Source organism: Lontra canadensis, unplaced genomic scaffold (genome assembly GCF_010015895.1).
Source record: "Lontra canadensis isolate GAN:19392208 unplaced genomic scaffold, GSC_riverotter_1.0 scaffold38, whole genome shotgun sequence".
Lineage (NCBI taxonomy): Eukaryota > Metazoa > Chordata > Mammalia > Carnivora > Mustelidae > Lontra > Lontra canadensis.
Genome location: NW_022631032.1, coordinates 3,392,733 through 3,417,798, shown reverse-complemented (window position 1 = coordinate 3,417,798; position 25,066 = coordinate 3,392,733). Strand labels below are relative to the sequence as shown.

Below are 25,066 nucleotides of genomic sequence, written 5' to 3'. Positions count from 1 at the left end.
AAAGACAAGCACCAACTACCAAATGAGAAAAGAGACCTGAGCTGGGGCAGAGCTCCATGGCAAACAATGGTTTTCGGGCTAGGAGCCATGATTCCTGACCATGGACGCTGACACTTGAATTTCGTATCATTTTAATGTGTCATGAAATATTCTTTTGACTTTTTTCAACCACTTAAAAATGTAAAAAACATGCTTAACTTGTGATCTGAACCAAAAAATCTGTAGTAAGTCAGATTTGGCCTACGGATTATGGTTGGCGGCCCTCAGCATCATCTCTAAATCACCCTTCATTCTCTGTTTTTCTTCTGTGCCCTGGCTTCAGCCCTGACTTGTCCAGAGCTTTCTCCCCAGCACTGGAGCATATTGTGAGCCTTGGGCAGAAAGGAAGGCAGCATGGTACAATGGAAGGAGCATGGACTCAAGAGCCAGAAACACCTAGGTTCAAACCCTGTCTCCACCACTTGGGACCTGGGTGACCTGAAGTAACTTCTTCCCACTACCCTGTCCTCATCTGTGTCCTAGAGCTTGCCTTGTAGAGCTGTTGCAAAAGGGCCTTGGTCGATATACAGCAAGACATTAGCTGTTACTTGGGTCCATACAAAGAAGCTGAAGAGGTTATAGGCCTTTTCTTCCTGCTCACTTAGGTCCAACAGCTTCTCCAAACCAGCTTTCCAGGGATGCCTCTCTCCATCTCCGTGAAGGGAATCAAGAAGAGAGTCTGATATCCCCTGTGAAGTCCGTCCCGAGCCCCCCCACTTTCCCACCGCCAGGCCTGCTGGGGCCTCATCACTGGACACAGTGTGCTTGGCTTCTATCCTGCATGTTTCCACATTGGCTCACCCAGAGGAAAACAGAAATCTGCAATTGTCATAAACACATTTAAATCAGCCTACAGAGTATAAAACATAAATTTGGCTCATGGAATTCATTGTTTGTGGTGGTTACAATGGATATAGCAAACATTTCTTGAAAGTGGCAAATGACAAACTAGCACTCCTTTGGCTAAGTGATATCTTCCTCCTTCCTCAATATTCCTTCCCGGGCATTGTGTCATTGCCTTTAAGTCCCCAGATAGCCTGGTCTGTGCCCTGTGGCCTCATACCCACCCACTTGTCTTCCCAGGGTGAAAAGAAAAGCAAGGGAAGCTTCCTCTGGTAGGTTGGCACTGGCCTCCCGGGAGTTCCCTTGTGTGAGGATTTCAAAGCTCCAGGAGGGTGATGTGACACCAGGGGCTTTGGGGTCTGCTGAGCCCTTCGCCTTCTCTCAGACCTTGTCCTCCTTCTATTCCATGAATAAATCCCTACACTTCAGCTGCCTGCTCTCTAGGCCTCAGGATCTTCTTTTAATTCTCTCTGCCCCTGCCTTCTTCTGCAAGGGGCCAAGTCTTTCTACTTCTACTTCACACACAGTTTATGTCTTTTCCTTCTATAGTCTCACTGCCAAAGGTCACAGCATCCTAACTGGTCCTCTTGCCCCGGGTTCTCCCCTGACTGGTCTCTGCCCACATCGTACTGCTCAGAGCAGAGCTCTGAAGTTGCCAACCATCACTGGCTTCCCATTGTCTCCAGAACAAAGGCTAGCCTCCCACACATGGCTGCAGAGTCCTCCATGGGGGGGGGGGGCAAATCACATTTCTGGCTTTATCTCCTGTTAGTCCCCTTCCCCAAGTCTATGTTCCAGCTAAATGGAATGACCCATTGTCCTTGTCCATGCCTCCCTCCAGGCTTTTGCTCATTTTTTTTAAAAGATTTTATTTATGTATTTGACACACAGAGAGAGATCACAAGTAGGCAGAGAGGCAGGCAGAGATAGAGGGGGAAGCAGGCTCCCTGCTGAGCAGGGAGCCCGATGCGAGGCTCAATCCCAGGACCCTGAGATCCTGACCTGAGCCGAAGGCAGAGGCTTAACCCACTGAGCCACCCAGGCACCCCTGCTCATTCTTTACACTGGTTTCTAAGTAAATGCTTCTGGCAAAGGATGACCTCTCAGAGCCCAGTTATCCACCAATGGTTCTGTTTTAGCTTAGTTTCTCTGAAAGCAGAAACTGAATAATTTATTTGGGAACAGAATTCCAAAGAGCAGGGGTGAGGGAAACGGGAAGTGACACAAAGAATAAGGGAGAGCCAGCACAAAGACGCATTATCCAGTTGGCCCAGCCATGGCTGACTGCTTGATCCTGTGGGGACTTCTAAACAGCCTTATGAAAAGTTTTTGGAGAGCCATCTGTCCTGGGGATGAAATAGGAAATGTCTATCCATCACCTCCCATTCTCGGGGTTTATAGCACCTTGCTTCACCAGGTGCTAATTCTCTTGGTTCTTTATTGCTGGTGTGTGAGAGCAGAGCATCTCCCAGAAACGTCCCAAGGCTTGGCATCAGGGAAAACCTGGGAGAGAGCAAATGGAACGTGGCAAGGCACTTTGGGAAAGCTGGTCACTGTAGCAGAGGCTGGAGTAGGAAGCAAGGCCAAAAGGATTTGAATGGTGCACAAAAGGCTTTTGGGTACACAGGCTTTATTGCTCCAGCTCTTCCAACCACAGATTTTTTTCTCCTGCCCAGGGACAGAGGAGCCTGGGTGAAGGTACAGCCCTGGGCCCTGTTTGAAGAATGCACCTCATACAACCAGAACCTGGGATCTCCCTTCCTCGTTAGGAAGTGCTTTTCTGGTGAGGTTCTGTGGGATCCATTGGGATCATCCAGTGGGCCTCATAGAGATCCCAAAGATGCTGATTTGTGGGCTCTTTCTCCTCTCTTCACTCAGTGCTTATTTTCCTTCCAAAGTTTCAAAAACTCCATCTCCTCTTGTTGCTCCTATATCATCCCTTTATCCCAGCTAGGGTGCCCATAGTTAAGTTTATCCAAATTAAAGGGACAGTTTCTGAGATATTCTAACCCTGGCACAGATTTCACTCTAGTTGTGTGTGTGTGTGCGTGTGCATATGTGCGTGCGCATATGTGTGTGCGTATTTCATTTCTATCTGGCCCTCCATCCTCCCTCCCTGTGTCTTCTAGACACCTTCCCGGTGAAAGTCAATTCCCTGGCAGCAGCCTATCATCTGGGAAAAGCCCTGTGAAAACAGAGTCCTTGCATTACAAGCCGAGCTAGTGATACAGCTTAAAATTACAACTCATATTCCACATTCATCCACATTCATAAGAATTTCTAAAATTACAAGGACAATTTCTTGTCCTTGTACAATTTCTAAAATTACAAGGTGTTGAGGAGAGTATAGGGCAACTGGAACTCTCACATGTCGCTGGTATAGTGGAAGCTGGCACAATTGATTTGGATACAATACACAAAATCTAAACACATGTATGCCCAATGACTCAGCAATTCCACTCATAGGTATGTATAACCAAAACATATGCAAGACTGTTTGCAGCAGCTTTCTTCAGAATAGTGAAAAACTGGGGCACCTGGGTGACTCAGTCTGTTAAGCATCTGCCTTTGGCTCAGGTCATGATCCTGAGGTCCTGGGATCAAGCCCCACTTTGGGATCCCTGCTCAACGGCTAGTCTGCTTCTCCCTCTACCCTTCCCCCCTGCTCATGCTCTCGCTCTCTCTCTCTCTCTCTCTATCAAATAAATAAATAAAATCTTTAAAAAAAAAAAGAATAGTGAAAAACTGGAAACAATCCAAATGTCCATCAGTAGAAAGTGAATAAATAAATTGTGGTATACTTTATACAATGGAATACTATCTAACAACAAACAAGAATGGACTATTATTACACAAAACAACACAGCTGAGTTTCACAGGCATAATGTTAAGAACAAGAAGACAGACACAAAAGAGTGTGTATTCATAACTCCATTTGTATGAAGTTCAAAAATAGGCAGAACTAAACTATGGTGATAGAGGTAAGAATGATTTGGTGGGGAGATATTGACTGGAAGGGAACATGAGGACCTATTGAGATGCTGAAAATATCTTCTATCTCTGTCTGAGTGGTGGATACCTCCTGAGTGTATTCATATGTAAAAGTTCATTAAATTGTAGGATTGATGTAGTTTACACCATGTGGGTTATTCCCTAATAAAGAGATGAATGAACAAGTGGACAGAGGGCTCCCTGGAGTTTCCTGTATGATAGCCCAAGGAATAGGGGTTAGGGTGGTGGGCCAGTTCTCAGGTCCTTTCAAATTTAGATGATTCTCATCCCCCTTTCTGTGGTAAATCTGCCTGACAGGATCTCATCTAAACAATCTGTGCATACTCCATGTTTTGAACTTGTAGGAACACTTTTGGACCCCCAGAGTTGATATAAAGATACTTTAAAGTCGAAACATTGGCGCTTCAGAAGATGTAGAAAGAAATGTTATCTGAACTTCTCTTAACTGACTAAAGCAGAACTTTCCAAAAATATAGCTGCCATTAATCTCCCTCTGAGTGATTTCCTAGCACATTCAGCTGCCATGGAGACAGACTGCCTAATAGAACTTTCTCTAACTTCCCAGGGAAGCCCTAAACCCCCTCCCCCACCTCTTTCACTCCTATTCCTTCATTACATTTGGTATATCAATCTTGATCTCTAGTTATTCAATGAGTTCCTCAATACTGAGCAACTTCCTGGGCCCCAAGTCAATAAACTTGGTCTTTTCTCCTGTTGATCTGTCTGTTCTCAGTTAATTGGTGGGTCCTCAATCACTGGACCCAAGTTGGAGGAGCAAAAGTCTTTTCCTCCCAACAAATCCAGAACAACTTAGCTGTGGCCTATAATTCAGTGGTCGAGCAGGTTTACAACCTTGTATTTCAAGGATATTTGGCCAAGTAGACTCTTTTATCAGACTCTTGGCAGACTGGTGCTTAGCACTTGACTTGATAACACTTGTCCTGAAACAGATTCATCCCTACGATATGCATTGGTTTCATTGTGGGGGGAGGGGTTCTAAATACTCTGATGAAAAAGCCAGACCCAAAAGTTACTGACAGCTCTATCCTTCCAGTTGTTCAAGCTGAAAAGTTTGTACTTTTTTCTCTTTTCTTTCTCTCTCTCTCCCTCTCTTTCTTTCTTTTTTTAAAGTAGGCTCCACACCCAGGGTGGGGCTTGAACTCACAACCCTGAGCTCAAGACCTGAGCTGAGATCAAGAATCAGACACTTAACCGACTGAACCACCCAGGCACCCTGAAAAGTTTGTACTTATTCTTGACTTCTGTTTCCTTGACATCCCACATCAATCTGGCAGGAAATCATGTGGGCAGTATTTTCAAAATATATCTAGAACCTGACCAACTCCCACTATGTCCTCTGCTACCTCCACAGTTAGAGCCACCCTCATCTCTTGCCTGGACTAGGGAAAAAGCATCCCATTCTTAGCCCAGCTGCCAGAGTGATCCTTCTAAACTGAGATCCCATCACTCCTCTGCTAAAAAAACTCCCCAGGGGTGGTTCCCACCTCACTCAGAGTATCAACCCTAAGGCTGACAAGGCCCTTTTTCATCTACCCACCCCATCACTCTGTCCCCCCTTCACCCCCACTTTGCCCCCTAGCATGGCTCCAGTCCAAGGCCCTTCGGTGCTCCTTAGACCTGATCCTGCCTTAGGCCTCTGGACCTTTCCCTAGCAGCTCCCACTGCTTGGAATGCTCTTTCTGAGGTATCCACCTGGCTAACCTTCTCACCCATTTCAGATCACTTAGATCTCACCGTGCTATTTAACACAGCAAACTGCACTTCCCCCCTGCCTCCCCAATACCTGATTCTTCTTTTTCCCATAATATTCATTCCTACGTAGTTCACTTATTTATTGTGTTTATTATTTGCCATCTCTTTCCACTAGGAAGTTGGTTCCATGAGCTCAGGGATCTGTTTTACTCCGTGACATATTCTAAATGCCTAGAATAGTGGCTGGCAAATAGTGGGTGCTCCATATATGTTCGTTAAGTTAATGAAATCAGCCTCCGATGCTCATTCAGGGTGAGAGCTGAATTTGGTTGGGAAGAAAAAAAAGGTCTAGAAACTTTCTGGATTTGATTATTATGGTCCCAGGGTCAGTAGTCATGTGCTCAGGTTTGGAAATCCCCCCAGACATAGAGGAAGATGGACCAGACAAAATCCAGCAAACTCAGGGAAGTATTCAACGGGGCTTCCCTGCCAGTGGGTTCCTGGTTAGATTCCATCATAGGCAACTGAGCTGGAGATTAGTTGTTGGTTTAAATGATAGCAAGAGAAAGGAAATGGTGAGAAGTCTGTGATGGGCATGAGAAAGGCACCTGGAATGCTTCAGTCTGTGGATTAAGCCACTGGCTGCTGGAATGAGGAACTCCTTCTCCCAGCCTGGGGTGGGGCAGAGAGCCTGCCCAGCAGGGGAGGGAAGTAGCAGAAAGGAGCTATGCATTCTTTCTTTTTTCTTTTCTTCTTTTCTTTTTTTTTTCCTTCCTTCCTTCCTTCCTTCCTCTTGCTTTCTTCATTCCGATGAGTTATTTATTTGTAACTGGAGGTGTGTTCTTTTTATTCCCTTCTTTATCCACACCCCTATCTGCCTCTCTGGCCACCACAGGATTGTTCTCTGTATTTATTTAAGAGTTCTCTACTTTTGCTGGAGTTTCTTCCGTCTTCTCTAGGGGGAAGCCCCACACTGGATTGCACACACACATACACGCTACTAGACTGGCCAAACAGAATTCAGGTCATTGCTGTGGCCCTGGGACCTCCCCTCCTCACCAGAAACCCCCAAAGGGGAAATCCATCCTCCCATTTGATAAAGTGAAAGATTTAGGTTGAATGGGAGGGTAGAAGGGTTCAGCCTGTCAGGAGTACTCTACAGATCAATGGTGTAGTTGGAACTGGGTTTCAAGATCTCAGACTCTGCATGATGGGCGGTGTCCTGGGTGGACCCCCTCAGCCTCTTCTCACAGAGTCTTCCTCCCCCCATGTTCTGGGCTGACACCCTCCTTCTTCCAGGCAGCAGAGTTCTTAATCCCAGCGCAGGGTGAAGTTCTAGAAGACAGCGTCTCACACCCAAATGCAGAACCTCAGACTGCGTGGCCAAGGGGATCTTATTGATGTAAGCCCAGCGAAGGCAAATAACTTGTCCAAAATCACACAATTCTTGGGCCACAGTTAAGGATGGAGCCAGAAACTGAACTTAGGTTTTCTGATTGCTCTTCGAAGTTCCTTCCAGCAGTGGGATTTTGTGATTTCTCGATGCTGAGCCATTCTACTCTAGAGTGGCTTTCATCACAATACTCTGACCCTGAAATCCCCAAGGTACCTTGTCTACCACTGGTCGTGGCCATGACCAGGGCTAAAATTCTTTTCTAGGGCATTTGGAAATATATTCTTCAGCCTCACTCCACTTCCTGTGACCAAATCCTGCAAGCTTCCCTAAGTCATCACCCTCACATTTCCCTCCTCCCGGGCCCTGTAGTTTGACCTGCACACCTACACTTTCCCTTCTCCCGGCTAGTGAGCCTTCCCCATCCCACACTCCAGTCTGGCTCTGGACGTGATCCTGACTCTGACAGGGATGCAGAATCACAGGAGTCATCAGAAAGACGTTAGAGGTCAGAGTCCCGCTCCACCCTGTCCCCTGCAGACCTTGGGGGGCTGTCCGTTCTCTCTGTTGCTTGAGGATCACAGTAGATGCCAGAGTTCTCACTTATTTACTTATTTTAAGATTTTATTTATTTATTTTTTTCAGTGGGGTGGGGAGGGAGAGCCAGTCCTAAGCAGACTGTGCCGAATGCAGAGCCCAACATGGGGCTCTATCTTATGACCTGAGAGCTCTCATACTGAGCAGCTCAGGTGCAGGTGTACTCCATGAGCCACAAGTGTGCAGCAGGAGCTGTGTAAGAACTTTACTTTCTCGTGTAATCCTCACAAAACAACCCAGAAAGGTAAGGACGATGCCCATTTTTTAGATCAGGAAGTTGAGCCTCAGAAAGGTTCATTCATTTGCCCTAGATCACGGAGCTAATAAAGGCTAGGATTAGAAATGAAGCCCAGGTCTACTGAACTAAAAGACTAAGTCCCATGCACAGGGGTGGAGGGAGGAGGAAGGGTTATAGAAAAGGGGGAAACGTGAAACACCATCCTCCCTGGTGACCCTGGCTGCAGGACTGAGGCGGTGATTATCACTGTGGAAATGATTCCATATCTCACCATCAAACTCCTCCAAGTGTCCAGAGAGGAGAGGTCGCCGGGCCAGGGGTGGGCGGGAGGGTTAGCTTGCTGACAGCCCGTGACATGCACCCTGCCAACTCTCCGCCAGGGCATTTGTGATTACCTGGCTGCATTCTGGAAACTACCCAGCCACACCAAGGCAGGTGACCCGCCCTCCGCCCCAGATTGAGGAAGCAGGAAAAGGTGGCAGCGCAAGGCGGTGGGCAGACGTGCTGGGCGATGGTGGCCAGAGCTCCCCTGAGGATGGGCTTTCTCTGGGGCTTGGCTCTGTCCCTTTTCTTCTGCTGGGAGGCTGGGGCCCCCAGGAGCTCTGCAGGTAAGGAGACGGGGTGCTTCTCTCCCAAAGAGCTCTGGGTGTAAGTTTCTGTACCAGCGGCCCTCTTGGGTTAATTACAATTAACCATAAAGCTGCATCTGACGTATTCCTTGGTAAACAGGAGGTCAGCTGATGCACATCTGACACTGCAGTCCATAGAATGAGTGACGTCCCCGTGCTGTGACTGTGGGTTTGTTTTTCTGCATGGGAGTTGGGGGGGCAAGTGAGGCAGATTGGTGGAAGGGGATAAATCTGACTAAAGCCAAAGAAAGTGGCTTGACCAGCTTCTAATGCCTCCAAGTTTATTTCCCAGCCCAGATTTCCTTTAAAAACTAGTTTTTGTGTGTGAAAAGTCTGTCACCGACTGCTTGGGGAGGGTGGATTCTGAGGGGGCCAGGGCTGTTATGGAAGAAGAGAACTAACCTAGAACCTTGCTAAGCTTGTTGCATGCATTGTCTTTTTTTTTTTAATAGACTTTTATTGGAGAGCAGTTTTGGTTTCACAGCAAAACTGAGCAGAAAGTACTGAGATTCCCATGTCACCTCTGTACACCTGCTAGACTTGGTCTCCCCTTCTATCAGCATCCTGCATTATCTTTTTTTTTAAGATTTTATTTACTCACCTGACAGAGAGAGACACTATGAGAGAGGGAACACAAGTAGAAGTGGGAAAGGGAGAAGCAGGCTTCTTGCCGAGCAAGGAGCCTGATCGGGTCTTGATCCCAGGACCCTTGGGATCATGACCTGAGCGGAAGACAGACACTTAACAACTGAGCCACCCAGGAGCACTCTGCATTATCTTTTTTAAAAAAGATTATTTTTTAAAGCAGTTTTAGTTTCATGGCAAAATTGAGAAGAAGGTGCAGCTATGTCCCATATGCCCCCATGCTCTTTTTAATCTTCACAATGACCCCGAGAGAGAAACACGAGTCTTATTCCTACTCACCCCTGCCCACAGAGGTGATGGGACTGAGGCTTCCCAGGATTCAACAAGTCACCTGCAAAGCCACCTTATTCTGCAAGCACCTAGCCTCTAGACCACTTCATCTCGTGTATGCCTTCATGATCTGCCTGGCTTGTGCTACAAGTTTTACGTTTTAATTTAATCTAATCTTCACAACCTACAGAATATGTACCCTTAGCTCCGTTTTACAGATGAGAAAATGCAGGTTTGGAGCCCAGAGACTTGATCAGGGTCCCATGGCTGGTAAGAAGCAGAGCAGGGACTCAAACTCAGGGTCCCAGTACACACACCATCCTCTCTGCCAGTTTGAGGCACGACCGGGAAAGCAGCAACAGGAGCACAGGCCCGGGTCGGCTTTGCTGTGCTTGAGCAGACCTCTGGTGGGTCAGAGACTTGGGTGGGGGATGTGAGGGTCCCAGTGGGTGTGAAGTGGCTGTGGGTTGGGAAGCACAAGGAGGTTTCAAAGCAGGATGATATCACGGGGCTCCTGGGAAAGGAAGAAAATACTTCGGAGGAGGTCAGTGGTCAGACCCCAAGAGCACTGTGTGGGTTGACACAGAAAGGCTTTGATTCCACCGTGCGGAGACCGAGGAAGCTCAGAGAAATATCTTGGGCTTTGAAGTGGGGAGAAGAAAGTATATTCCTGTAAAAGCATGACTTGTGAACAACTAATGAGAGTTGGTATGTCATGACTCTCCTAATCTGTGCATGGGGACAACCTGACATTCTCACCTCATTAAAGAAGGTTGTGTGCTCTCAAGTGGCTCTTGGAGAGGACAAGGCTGGGGAGGGATGCTTAGTGACCCTTGCAGGCTTTGGTATATAAGACTTTCCCATTCCTCTTCTCCTCTGGTCCTCACTACCTCCTGCAACGCAGGTAGGGTAACCCTCGTTCCCAAGGGAGGCTTGGAGAGGTCTAGTGACTGGCTTGGCTAGTAGGAGGCAGAGTCAGGATTTGAACCAGTCAATCATGGGACTCCAGAGCTAGTAAGCAATAAGCCTAGGGCTGGAGCCCAGTCTTTGGTCTCCTGGCCCAGTGCTCTTTTATCGTTCAGGGAGAGACACAAGAGGACAAGCTGAGGACCTGGGGCCCAGTCCTGACAGCCAGGGTAGAGGTGACCAAATGGTCCTGTAATTCCATGGGGTGCTTGGGTACTTTTGGGCCAGTAGACCTCAGTAAAGACCATCTCAAATCATTGGAACCCCGAAAAGGGGGGCTTATATTTTGATTCTTGTCCTTCCAAGAGTAGGGTTACTAGAAAACCACAGGGCATCCCCTTACATTTGAATTTCAAGAAACAAAGCTTTTTTCTGTAAGTATGTCTCAAATATTACATGAGAAATACACATACTAAAGACATAATTTGTCATTAAAATTATTCCTTGTTTATCTGAATTTCAAATTTGAATTTAATTGGGCATCCTGTATTTTTATTTGTTAAATCTGGCAACCCTTCCCTGAAAGGGTCCTTAGCCCACTTACAGAGAGAGCCCTTCCCCATCCGTAGGTGGGAGAGGCATGCTTGTAGGTGCATGAAAAGATCCTGCTGTAGCCTCCCCAGGCAAGGAGCGCCACCCACCACTCACACAACCTCCGACGGTCTGTCGAGTGGCCAGAGATGTTCTGGCCTGTGGAGAAATGCTAGCAGCATCTCTTTAAGGGTTAAGTTTTCTTCCCTTGGCTTCCTGTTACCTGTGGAACATGGATGGTGCATCATTTCAGTAGTTCTGGGGTCCCATCCCCACAATCTCAGATGAGCAGGGATGGGAAGCTTGCCCCTTTCCCAAGGACTCTGCCTAATCCCTTCCCTTTTGCAGAAACCATCACATACTCTCTCTCTGGAGGTTCCTCTCCCCCTCCACCCCGTCCTCCCAGGTACCTCTAAATACAAAACCACAGTTGTTTTCTGGTTTGAAGGGTTTTTACTTCCATGGGGAAACATCTGCTGGATAAGAAAAGTATCAGTGGAAAAGTCACAAGGATTCTTTCAGAAGGTTCTGAGAGTTGTGGTCCCCGCTCTGTATTTCTTGGCTCACTTGGACCTCTACCTTCTTTGCTCCCCCTTGAAGCTGGAGTTTGGCCCCATGCACTCCCTCTGATGGCTTCAGACCAAAAATCAACTAGATTCTGAGTCTTGCTTGCCCCAGAAGCACTTAGCGTCATCAGAAGACATTAGACAGCCTGGGGTGCCTGGGTGGCTTGGCGGGTTGAAGCTTCTGCCTTCAACTCTGGGCATGATCCCAGGGTCGTAGGATCAAGCCCCACGTCGGGTTCTCTGCTCAGCAGGGAGCCTGCTTCCTCCTCTCTCTGCCTGCCTCTCTGCCTAATTATAATCTCTGTCTGTCAAATCAATAAATAAAATCTTAAAAAAAAAAAAAGAAGACATTAGACAGGCAACCCCAGTTCCATGGCTGACACATGGGACTGGTCTTCCTGATGATACCGCCTCCTTCTTCCTTGTATGTATAGAGGAAAAATGCTGTAAAAGCAACTTCCTCTCCCTACCCTCCTCCCAGGGTTCCCAGGGCATAAACACAAGAACATGTGTGAAATTAGTCCAATGGGACTCATGGCTTACAAAGTTGGTCTTACCTAACACAGGCCCCAGCACCAGCAGACCAGGTCCTTTGGTGATGACAAACCACATAGAAGAGCCTGCCATGACTCCGGGAATCCGGACAAATTCAGAGAGAGACTTCCAAACCACTGACCTTGTCGAGACCTCTGTGCCAAGCCATACCCCTTTGGAAACTCAAACCCTGAGCACCCAGACCTTTGATAGGAACTTAATCCTGACCAGTGCCATTTCAGAAGCAGAGACCAGGAAAACCGAGACCACTTTTCGTGCAACAGAGACCAGGGTCTTCACACAAATGACACCGACCAAGTTCACGGTTATGATCACCACTCCTATGGAGGCATCAGCCACAAGTGGCAGCCCCATGGCAACTGGAAGGACCACAGTGGAGACTGTAATAAGCAGTGATCTTGTGGAAGCTGTCTTTGACACCCTTTGTACTGATGACAGCTCCGAAGAGGTGAAGAGGCTCATAATTGATGTCTTGACATCAGCTCACACCTCTGCAGAAGACAAGGGCCTGGCCTTGGACAGCAGCATCTTCTCGGACCACTCAGTTCTGGCCATCACCGTCTCACAGGCCCTGGCACCCAACCAGAATGCTTCAGCTAAAGACTGGCTTGCCTACAGCCTCACTGACATGGAGGTTACCAACTGCAGCGTCACAGAAATACTAACAACTGCCACCAGCCTTGGGACCTCTGACATAGCTCTCGACCCCACAGGAGGAAAGACCCCATCTTCCCTTGATGTGTCAGCTTTGTTTTATTCCACTGAAGCAGAACCACACCTCACCAAGACCATGACCTCCGCAGAGATTTCGTCAGCAGCCAGTGCCACAGAACCAGCCACACCTGATACCCCAGTTGAGACTCCGCTACCTGCTAAGAGCACCATAGAAGGAGGAACAACAGCAGCTGAGCCCATGACCCCCAGCACAACTTTGGTGACAGACAGCATTGGACCCTGGGAAAAAACTGCAGTCCTCTCTGTGGAAACGACAAGCCACACCGAGGTCTCAGGAGTGGTTACAATCTCCACAGAGACTGGGTCAACGGTAGGTAAAGTGGCTTCCCCTGCTACGGCTGACAGCCACAGCCACAGCCACGGAGCCACTAGCAAGAACTCCAGCCCCTCACAGCCTCGTACCACAGACAGAACAATCGATGGGTCTGTCCCCATCAGCAGGAGCACTTTTCCTTCTGCCCACCTGATTATGGGCAATAGCAGCCTCGAGGCAAACATCACCTCAGTCAAGACCACAACCTTAGCCAAGACCTTGAAGACAACCAGCAGGGCTGGAGGGAAGGCCCCAACTGCTCTGCCCACCACTGCTCAGCCAAGGGGGACCACAGAAGCTACTGCAGGTCAGAGGCTCCTACAGCTAGGATCTGGGGGATGTGGGGTTTGGAGTTTCCAGGGTGTCTGCGTGCTTAATAACATGTAGGGAGGAAGGAAGGCTCTGGGGCCTATTCTGAGTGCAGTCCCTGATGGAAGCTCTTCATGATCTTCTAGCAAATCTTTCCAAAGTCAGAAATAAAGCAGAGTTAGAGGGGTGTATGGGAAAACTGTGGGGCTAGAAGTCTGGAGAAATGGCATGAGATCCTGGTTTTGCCCTTAACAACCTAGTGACCTAGGACAGGTCCTTTCCCTCTCTGCTCTCTGACCTCAGTTTCTCCACCAGTAAATGGGGTTGTGATGGGTGAACAATGAGGTCCTTTCCGGCTCTATCCTTCCATGATATTAATAGTTGAGTGACTACTATGCACCAGGCGAGGCCCTAAATTTTATTCAAAAGCCACAGTTCTCATACTCTTGAAGCTTCTGGTACAGCTAGAGCCACACAGAGGGGCACCATGTGAACATCTGGCCCAAGCTGCAGCCCTCTCAGCAGCTGGGACCCCGTGAAAGTGGGACTTACTGGTTGTGCCTGCTGGGGTTGGAGCCGCAGTGACTTGAAACAAACAAACAAACAAACAAATTGGGTGAAGGTTTGGGGTTTAAAGCTTCATGTCTAAGAAAACATACTTTTTAGGGAAGAAGCTGCTTGTGAGAGGCTGCTCGGTCAGCCCAGCTCCTGGTCAGCCTGGAGCCTCCACCTCGTCTTCCTAACACTGTCCTTGTGCCTCATCCCCGTGGTGGCCTCAGCCTGTCCTGCCTTTGTGGGAAGGTGAAATAAAAATATTAATCACAACCCCCTTACCAAACATCATGTTTATTCCAGCAGAGGTGATAGAAACATATTGCCCCACCAGTCAGCTCTGGCCCCAGAATGTTCTCACTGACGTCAGGCAGTGAACTAAGAGCTTTGCGTGTGTTCTCTCTTCTAGTTAAACCTTCAAAACCACCTTCTGAGGTGGATGTTAGTAGCCCACCTGACGGGTGAGGAAACAGATTTAAAGACGGTGAAAAGACAGCCGTGGGACTCCAAATGGAAGTCTGGTTCCATTTCATAGTCTCCTACTGTGCTTTTATTTTTTTAAAACACAACTGATTAATGTATTTTTCTTTTAAAATGCTTTTCTTAGGGGTGCCTGGGTGGCTCAGTGGGCTAAAGCCTCTGCCTTCGGCTCAGGTCATGATCCCAGAGTCCTGGGATCGAGGCCCGAATCAGGCTCTCTGCTCGGCAGGGATACTGCTTCCCCCTCTCTCTCTCTGCCTGCCTCTGTGCCTACTTGTGATCTCTTGCTCTCTGTCAAATAAATAAATAAAATCTTTAAAAAAATAAAATAAAATGCTCTTCTTTATTATTTGTCGATTAGATGATACATTGACACGATTTAAAATTCAATAGGTACAAAAGGGATCAGCATAAAATGTTTCTGTCCCACTGCGGTTCCCCAAGTCCCCAGCTACCTTCATACACATGACCGACAGAGTCACTTTCTTGTCAATAGTCCAGCCATGAAATATGCATATGGCAGCCAAAACAAGGAGGAAAGAGATATACATTGATATCAATACAGTATCAATACTATCTATCTATCTGTCTCTGTAAATATCAGTATCAGTATCTATAAATATCAGATATCTGTATCTATCTCTATCTCTGTAAATATAGAAGTGCAATCTAACAGTATTCTGGTAGGAAGAAATGACTCCATGGTGGCTGGGGAAGGCAAGGGGGTTAGGGCCCCACAGAAGGCAGAACTTGCCCCCAGAGTGGCTAGATTGAGAAGGCTGGATTGAAGCTTCTGCCAACTTAGAGCTGGACGAATTGGCTGAGGCTTCCCCTCTGAGAGCTGGCCTCTCACTGGCGCTCTCCCTGTCTGGATCCTTTCCCAACAGTTCATCCAGAGCTTCCAGGCCTTGAGAACATTCTAGATTTCGCTTTCATTTCTCGTTCTTTGCACTATTCTTTTGACTTCTCCAAATGTGGATGGATCCAAATGTGGATCTTTAGAGATCCTTTCCTTCACTCTTGTTGGGAAGACACTACAAGGAGCCTAGTTATTGGAAAGAGGGAATCCTTTTTCTCTTTGCGGTGAATAAATGTAAGATCCCATGTGAGCACAGACACATTTACACATGAGAGTGAGCCCAGAGGTGCAGAGTGGGGGACAGAGGCTGGGTAGCACAGGTCATGTCCCCATTCCTGAACTGACTTACCGATAGGTTCATCTCCTGCTTTTCTAAATTTTCAGGTGGGGTTGGAGGCTTTCTCCTCCTGCAGCTGAGAGTGGCCTCCCCAGAAGACCTCACGGACCCCAGAGTGGCAGAGAGGCTGATGCAGCAGGTGAGTGGGAACTTTCTGGGCCAGGAACTAAATCCTATAGAGGAGAGTTACAGGAACTAAATCTAATCTGCTTGGCTTAGCTTCTGCCTGTTTTTCCTGAGTTGGGAATTCCCCTTCTGTGTTATGTAAAAAAAATGATTTCCCTCACCCCCAATTTCCTCAGGCCATAGGAAGGCCAGGACTTCTAGCCCTTGGAAGGTCAATTATATGAATGGGCAGGACTTTGGGTTACAAGTAGCAGAAATCCAGCTCATTGGAGCTTACACAGAAAAGGCAAGGTATTGACTGAGAAACCTAGAAGTGATTTGTCCATCTTCAGTTATGGCTAGATCCAGCAGCTTAGATATGATCATCAAGATTTTCTTTCTTGACTTCTCTTAGCTCTTTGTTCTTCAGAATCTCTCTCCATATGTAAGGAAAGGTGGCTGTGACAGCCCCAGAGTCACAGGTACTTTCCTTTCCCAATACCTGCATATTATACTAGGAAAAGACTAGTCTTATGGCCCTGCAAGGTCTACCGTAACTGACAGCTCAAACTGAACCACATGGAATGAGGACAGGCCCTAGAGGAACTAGGAATGCTAGGCAGAAAATACCCCATAGATGTATATTCTAGATGGGGACCAAGAGTGGGATATTTTTGTATAAGTTGGGAAAATTCCCCTAAGACCCAGATCACTGGACAAAGCTTCCAGTGGTGGGTCAGAGCTTTTGGGGATGGTGTGAATCATTGGAAGGTTAGACTAGGTCAGCTCAGCCTCGCTCTTGTGCCCACATCTTGATGCCAGGAGATAAGAAGAGGGAATATCTGGACGCTTGAAGTTATCTTAGCAGAAAGGGGCCCATCAGGGCTCCATAATAAGGAGTTCCCGGGGGTGGGTGCAGATTGAAACGGGACAGCCAGAGAAATGACGAATGCCTACAGCACATGATAATCAAAGTAGCAAGTGTGAATCCTAGTCAAAGAGGGAAGCCAGAGGGGCATCCAGGTGGCTTAGTAGGTTAAGACTCTTGGTTTCAGCTCAGGTCACGATCTCAGCATTGTGAGATCGATTGGGGTCTGTGCTCAGCGTGGAGTTGGCTGGAGATTCTCTCTCTCTCCCTTCTTCCTCCGCCCCTCCCGCCCTCTTTCTGTCTCTATAAAATAAATAAATCTTTAAAAAAAAAAAAAAAGGAGGGAACCCAGAATGGTGTCAGATCTGAGCTCCCAAACTGGTAACTATTTCCACAATCAGAAAGAGGCCTGGGAGAAAGGAGCAGGTCCAGAGCTGAGGGGCAGGAAGCAGGCTGTGTTGGTGTTGGGTATGAGTTCTTGTTGGGAATGGGGCACAGACACAGAGTTCTGGTCTCAGACAAAGAACAAACTTTGGAGCCATATAGATCAAGGGGTGAATTTCACTTCCTAACTGTGTGACCTTGGGTAAGCTATTCTGTATTATTTTCCTCCCTTATAAAACGAAGTTACTACTACTTGCTTTATAGGGTTGTTGTGAGGTCCAATGACATACTGTGCATGCAGCATCTAGTCCATGCCCAGTCTGTGGGTGGCTTGGGAAGGGTTGCTGGCCTCCTCGTACATCGTGTCCCACTGTCCCTTCCTGTCCTTGCCCTGTGGTGAGCTCATGGGCCAGATTTGGGCTGGAAGGATCCCTGCTTCTTTTGCCCTCCAGCTCTGCCAGGAACTGCATACCCATGGACCTCCCATCCACATCTCTCTGCTGCGCATCAGGAGGGGCTAAGGAACATCTGCTGTGCCAGAGGGGCCAGTGCTGCCTGCCTGTGGCCTGGGATACCCCCCCCCCACCCCATACACAGACTGGAGCTACAAAGCTAAGATATATCTGGAAGATTCCCAAGAGGTCAGCTGACCTAAGCCCTTACCCAGACATGGCAGTGGGACACTGGCTCACATATGCCTTAGAGTGTGTGTGTGTGTGTGTGTGTGTGTGTGATGGTGGGGGTGGGGTGGGAGTGGAGCTTCCCTTGTTCCAAAGATGTCCTTGGACTTCCTTTGCCACATGTGTTACGTTTCAGTAAAGAGTGATCTGATCACCCATCTGTCCACCCTCTTGGTGCTCCCATTAGCCATTAAAATTGCACACAGTGTGACCCAGAGGCGACCTATTTGATCAATGTGGGACTTTTTTGGTGTTGACATTTTTATGATATGGGGATTTTATGCATCCTCCTTACTCCCTCCCTCCTTCATTCTCCCCTGGTTCTTGGTTGGGACCTCGATTACAGCACTTATGGAGGCTGGCCCCAGAGCCTGTTGAACTCTGAGCTCCTTCAGAGCTGGGCCCATATTTATCTCAGCATCCCCTGAACCTGAGCAGAGTGCCTGGTCTGTAGTAGGATCATAGAGAATGTTTTTTGGATTGCCTTGACTTTCAAGTTCTGGGTAGAAGCAGATCACAAGAAGGTCTGCAGTACTCGATTATTCCTGCCCTCTAGCTCATAAGTCAAGTTATTATTATTATTTTTAAGAAATTAAATGTAGCTATGGGGCATCTGGGTGGCTTAGACAGTTAAGTGTGCGACTTTTGATTTGGGCTCAGGTCATGATCTCAGGGTTGTGAGGTCAAGCCCTGCTTCAGGCTCTGTGCTGGGCATGGAGCCTGCTAAAGATTCTCTCTCTCTCTCTCTCTCTCTCCCTCTGCCCCTACCCTACCCCTAAAAAAATTACATGTAGCTAATCTTTTTTCCATTGTAAAAAAACAAAAAAAAACAAAAAAAAACAAAACTTGCTTATGATTTTGTGATTTTGAAAAATTCAAAAGGACCAAGAAAAGAAGACAAACAGCCAGAGGAGTGGTAAAGAAAAAAACATTTCTAAAATCCCACTTCTTATGTACAACTATTGTTAGTGTCTACGCTCAACCTCTCTACTTGGTCTGAGATGTTTTACGTTCAATATTTGCAAAGTCAGAGTCCTTTTTTTTTTTTTTTAAGATTTTATTTATTTACTCGACAGACAGAGATCACAAGTAGGCAGAGAAGCAAGCAGAGAGAGAGAAAGGGACCCAGGCTCCCTGCTGAGCAGAGAGCCCGATGATGGGGAGGGATGATGGGGGAGGATGATGGGGGGGATGGGGGGGATGATGTGGGGGATGATGCGGGGCTCGATCCCAGGACCCTGGGATCATGACCTGAGCTGGAGGCAGATGCTTAACCCACTGAGCCACCCAGGCACCCAAGCAAAGTCAGAGTCTTAATCTTTCCCCCAAACCGGCTCTGCCTGCGACTTCATCATGTTAATTGCATCCTCCTGTTGCTCAAGCCCAAATTCTCAAAACCAGTCTTTATTCCCCTATTTCCTTCGCACTCATTTTACGTCTAACTCGTTGCAGAATGCTGTTGGCTCTACTCTTGTCAAAATATGCCCAGAATCTGACACTTCCTCACCATCGCTGCTGCTCTCAACTGGTGCAAGGTGCCATGGCCTCTCCGGGATTACTCAGACCCTCTTAGCGGGTCTCTCTGTTTCTACCTTTACCCCCCAACCGCACTGTAGTCCCAGCACACCAGCCAAGGCTGTCGCTCTGCAGTGTAAGGCAGACACCGCCACTTCTTGGCTCCAAACTCTCCCATCTCATTTAGACAGAGTCAAGTTCCTACAAGGGCCTGCAAAGAGGTGTGCGACCTGCGCCCCTCCCCCAGCCTCGTTAACTTGCTCCCTGCGCTCCAGCAACGCTGACCTTCTTGCTGTTCCAGGAATCCATCGCATGCATTCTCCTGCCTGGGGACCTTTGCACGTGTTGGTCACTTTGCTCAGAGGGCTTCTCCTGCCAATATCCACCCGGTAACACCTCCACCTCTTTCACCATCTCGGTGGGTCCCCCTGGCCACCCCCTCTGTTTTGATCTTCTTCCTAATGCTGATTACAACCTAACATAATACATATTTTATTGATTTATCCTTTTATCTGTCTCCCTCAACTAGAATGGGAGGGTTCGCTCATTCCCGTATCCCTAGCATCTAGCACAATGCCTGGCATATAAAAAGGGCTCAGTAGCAGTGCCTGGGTGGCTTAGTCCTTAAACATCTGCCTTCGGCTCAGGTCATGATCCTGGGATCCTGGGATTGAGTCCCGCATCGGGCTCCCTGCTCAGCGAGAAGCCTGCTTCTCCGTCTCCCACTCTCCCTGCTTGTCTTCCTTCTCTCACAGTCAATTAAATAACTAAATAAAAAAAGAAATTCTAAAAAAAAAGTGCCCAGTGGGGTTATGGACATTGGGGAGGGTATGTGCTATGATGAGTGCTATGAAGTCTGTAAACCTGGTGATTCACAGACCTGTACCCCTGGGGCTAATAATACATTATATGTTTATAAAAAAATTAAAAATTAAAAATTAAAAAAAAATGCCCAGGAAATATTTGTTGAATGGAGGAAACAAGACAACTTCAAATATTGCTATGAATAAGGGGAATATGTGTATTCAACCGATCCCCTGCCTCTTGCAGAGGGAGGCAGAACAGGTTTTATAAAGGAGGCTGAACAAAAATAATGCAAATATTCTTCCCAGCATATTTGCTGAGCACCCACAACAGAAGAGAGACATGTTGTGTGCCATGGGGGATGCAAAGCCGTCTCTTCCCCACAGGCTAAACTTAGTAGGGGAGGGTAGACAGGTACACAATTACAAATTGAAAGAACTTATTTACACCATATTCTGGCAAAACCAGAATCTCCTTAATATACAAAGAGCTCTTACGAAGCAATAAAATGGCAAACATGCCCGCACAAAAGTCAGAGTATAAATGTCTTCCAGAAGCAGGAATGTAAAGTGCCTGTTTTCCGTGAAAAAGAAACTTCACTAGCAAAAAAAAAAAGGGGGGGAGGAATTCATACAGTGAGATATTGCTAATTGTGTGTTAGTAGGTAAGGACTTATAAAAATTATAATTTCCATGAGGAGGGTGTGGGGGGAAAGAACACTCTAAAATACTGTTGGTGTGAATGAAACTGGCGTAGCCTTTCTGGAGGGCAGTTTGATTCTCTAAAGACTTAAAAATGTGCATCCCTTTCCCTGAGCAATTTCATTCCAAACGGTTTATCTTAAGGAAATAATTAAGAATCTGTGCAAAGACCAATAAATAAATCTGTTCATTACAGAACCGTTTATAACAGCCAATAAAGGAAAAAGACAAGACAAAACATAGGATATCCCAGTATAGTCATTTGATTAATAATAGCAGGGGGTATGTGTATGTGTATGCGTGTGTGTGTGTTCCCTTTCCAAATTCAAAGCTAGTCCTGTTCTTACCAAAGGAATAAACTCCCAGCTTTGTATATTAGGGTCTTTGTGATATGGCCTTGGCCAACTTTTTCAACTCCGTGTCCTACAGATCCATCTCCTATGTCCTATGTTCCTTCCACAGGAAATGTCTCAGTACTTCGCGGTCACGCCACCTTTGATCCAGAGAGTTTGCATATCATGATTCTTGCCCCTAGAAGGTTCCCCCTCTCTCTGGTGCCTTCATCTGGTAAACTTCTATTCATGCTCCAAAGCCCAGTTCATTCAGTGCCTCCTTGTGGTGGCTCTCCGAAAATCCCCTAAAGAGGATCTAGTTTCTTGGTCTCTTTATGTTTCTGTTACAACACTTAACACGCTACATCCTGGTTTATTTGCTTCCAAGCTTCTTAAGTCATAGATGTTTCAGGACAAGTGCCACAAGGGAGTCATCGCTGTGGCCACAGAACCTCGCACAGAGCCCTGCACGCAGACTGCGCTCGACTGTCTGCCGAACCACGGAGAGGAGTGGCCGCGGGAGCAGTTGACCTGGAAATACGGGCACTGGGCTCTGAAAGTCGGGAAAATGGAATTTTTTGAAGTCAAACAAAATATAAATCTAATGATATCATTATGAATAAGCCACACTATAAGCAGGCATAGATGGAGAGCAGTTTGTGTAAGTATGTAACACCCATTACATAATTCCAATTCTTAAATAGCTTTTCTTTTCTTGCTTGGCATTTATTTGAATCAGAGATACCTGATAAAGTGGATAATTCATCTTAAATACCTGCAATAAGGACATACATGTACATTCAAAACTGATGGCTGTTCTTGGAAGCCGAAAATTATGTAAAATACAGGCTCCACCAGTTAGAAGCATTTGGGAATTAAAGTGTGTAATACATATGCACGCGTGCACTCATACACATGCGTGTGGGGAGGGCGTGAAAGAGAGAGAGAGGAGAGAATTACTGGAGATGACCAGAATTAGCAGAAGTAATGTTACCAAACCAGCAAGAACCAGAAGACCTGGGGAAAATTCCCCAGTTATTTAAGACTCAAAGGTGTGTGTCTATGAGGTGGAAATGCCACATATTTCATGCAGACAAAGGTGGGTGTGGACCCAAACAAGAGAGTCTGTCTAAAGTCACCGGTGACTCACAGGCCGTGATGAGGACAACGTGAGGGGGATCTATTCCGAAGAGACTTGGGCTGAAGCTCCTGCCATAGCCAGTCCTTCCTTCAGCCTCTGTAGGGGGGCTGGCCACCAGTGAGTGGAAAGCAGGGAATGGCAACTGATCCCATGGGTGTACTCCAAATTCAGATGAGTGGACATCACTTTTTGGTATCAATTTACATTTGCATATCATGCCAGTTACCTATTTTTTGCCATTGGTACTTTATTCCAGTCGTATAAGTGACCTAATTCAAATCACACAGATCCAGCAGGTGGGCTGATGAAGACTCGTACTGTGTCCTTGATCTGACTGCACCACTCACCAAGTGACCTTTTCTTGCCACACAGACACCGCCTTACTTTTTCTTGTTTTTTAAAAATATTTAAAAATTTATTTTAGAGAGAGAGCAGGGAGAGGGGCAAAGAAAGAGGGAATGGAAGAGAAGCAGATGCCCCACTTGAGTGGGGAGCCCTACATGGAACCCAGCCTCACGACCCTGAGATTATGACCTGAGCTTAATTGAGAGTTAGATGCCTAACTAACTGAGCCACCCAAGCTCTCCAGCCTCCTTCCTTTTTTATGAAACCCTTTCTTACACGTTCTGTGCCTCAGCCATTTTGACCAGGTTGCCCGTTAAAATACAGAACACAGTTAAATGAGAATTTCAGATAAACAATGAATACTTTTAAAAAATATATGGGTGTCTGAAACACTTTATGGGGCATCTTGTACTAAAAAATTCATTGTGATTTTTCTGAAATTAATTTTGCTTAATCTGAAACTAAATTCCTAAACTAAATTTGCTAAATCCGACAGCCTTACTTGGAAGGTCTCCTCTTCAACAAATGTCCCTACTCCTCTTTTTCCTAGTCTGTGGGCTTCCCTCTCTGTAGCAAGCCCCTGAGCTTCTCTTAGGCTTCAGATATCTTTTTCTGTCCTCCAACATTTCTTCTGTCCTCCTGCACCTTCACCCCTCCACCACTGCCCAGTGAGAGGAGAAGAAGCTTAATGACTGAAGACAGATGAGGGGAAGGACTTTGGGTTGGGGTGGACTTGCTCCCCATTTGCCACCTTGCTTTTGTTCTTTTAGGCTTCCTCTTCGCACGCTTGAGGACACACAGTATCTATACCAACATGTCTTGCACAGCATGGATCAATCCCTTGCCAAGAGTCCTCACTGGGTTGAGGATGAGATGTAATTTTTGGACTTCATGCTTAAAGCAAGCCTTCCTCTCCCTGACCTGGAGCCACACTACAAAGTCCTCATTGCATAACTTAGTTTTGGGATTACAGTGGTCCCGGTAAAGTCTGTCTCACCAGTCCACCATACTTATGTGGCCCCTCATTCCTCATTTTATACCTCCTTTTTTCTAAGTGCTGGACACTGCCCTCCAGCCCATCCCTCTCTCTCTAGTGACATATGTGCTTAATTCTTTTTATTTAAGTGTTTACAATCTTTTGAATTAATAAACCTAATTTTTTGGAGTACTTTTATGTTCACGGCAAAACTGAATTAGAAGTACAAGCTTCCCATATCTCCCCTTCCTTCCCCACACTTACAACCTCCCCACTACCAACACCCCCGCACTGGGGTGCGTTGTTATAATCCATGAACCCACACTGACACATCATTATCACCCCAAATCATCAGTTTATACTAGGATTCATTCTTTTCTTTTGAATGTGAAGTATAATTGACATACTACATTATATTAATTTCACATATAAAACATAGTGATTTGGCATTTATACATATTATGAAATGATCACCATAATAAGTCTAGTTACCATCTATTACCATAGAGTTAATATAATATTATTATCTATATTCCCTATGCTGTACATTACAACCCTTGAATTATTTTATAACTAGAAGTTTCTACCTCTTCATCTTCACCATTTTGCCCACCCCTCAATACCACTTTCCTCTGGTGTGTGATAGCTGTAGGTTTTAAAATTTTAATTTAGTTTATTTTGTTTTTAGAGAGAGAGAGAGATTGCGTGCATGCACACGCAAGCATGGTCAGAGAGGGGGCGGGCAGAGGGAGACGGAGGGAGAGAATCCTAAACAGACTCCATGCCCAGTGTGGAGTCCAGTGTGGGGCTCGATCCCATGATCCTGAGATCATGACCTGGGCCGAAATCAAGAGTCCGGTGTTTAACAGACTGAGCCACCCAGGACACTTGCTGTAGGATTTAAAAAAAAAAAATCAAGCTGAGGAAGTTTCCATCTATTCTAAGAATTTGGGTATTTAAATTTGTCAAATGTTTCTTCTACAACTATTGGTATAATCATATGATTTTTCTTCTTTATTCTGTTGATGTGATAGATTACATTAATTGATTTTTGAGTGTTGTGCAGACCTGGAATAAATGCCACTTGGCCATGGTGTGTAATTCCTTTTATTCATTGTTGGATTTTATTTGCTAAAGTTTTGTTGAAGATTTTTGCCTCTATGTTCATGAGAGATTTTGCTGTACAATTTTTTCTTTCTTTTTTTTTTCTGGTTTTGGTTTTAGGGTAATGCTGGCCTCCTAGAATGAGTTAGGAGGTATTCTCTCTGCTTCAGTCTTCTGAAAGAGATTATAGAGAACTGGTAGAATTTCTTCCTGAAATGTTTGGTAGAATTCACCAGTGAATCCATCTGGGCTGTGTGCTTAATTCTTGTTAAATGAATGCTAGGATTAGGGTTGCCTGGGTGGCTCAGTCAGTTAAGCATCCCAGGGTCCTGCATGGAGCTCCTTGCTCAGCGGGGAGTCTGCTTCTCCCTCTGCCCGCTGCCCCCTCCCCCTGCTTGTGCTCTCCCACTCTCTCTCTTACAAATAAATATAACCTTTAAGAAGAACTTTTTAAAAAAATGAATGCTAGGATTATATAAATATGTGTGTGTGTGTGTGTGTGTGTGTGTGTGTGTGTGTGTGTGATTTA

The 25,066-nt window shown here is 46.4% G+C and overlaps 1 protein-coding gene across 1 annotated transcript; it reads left to right on the top strand.

The window, feature by feature from the left end:
• The first annotated feature begins 8,231 nt into the window (after positions 1-8,231).
• On the top strand, positions 8,232-17,541 carry MUC20 (mucin 20, cell surface associated). Its single transcript, XM_032869412.1, has 4 exons — positions 8,232-8,443; positions 12,009-13,352; positions 15,630-15,721; positions 17,392-17,541. Exons 1-4 carry the CDS (start codon positions 8,347-8,349, stop codon positions 17,458-17,460), a joined length of 1,602 nt encoding a protein of 533 aa, XP_032725303.1. The 5' UTR covers positions 8,232-8,346; the 3' UTR covers positions 17,461-17,541.
• The last annotated feature ends 7,525 nt before the right edge of the window (positions 17,542-25,066 follow it).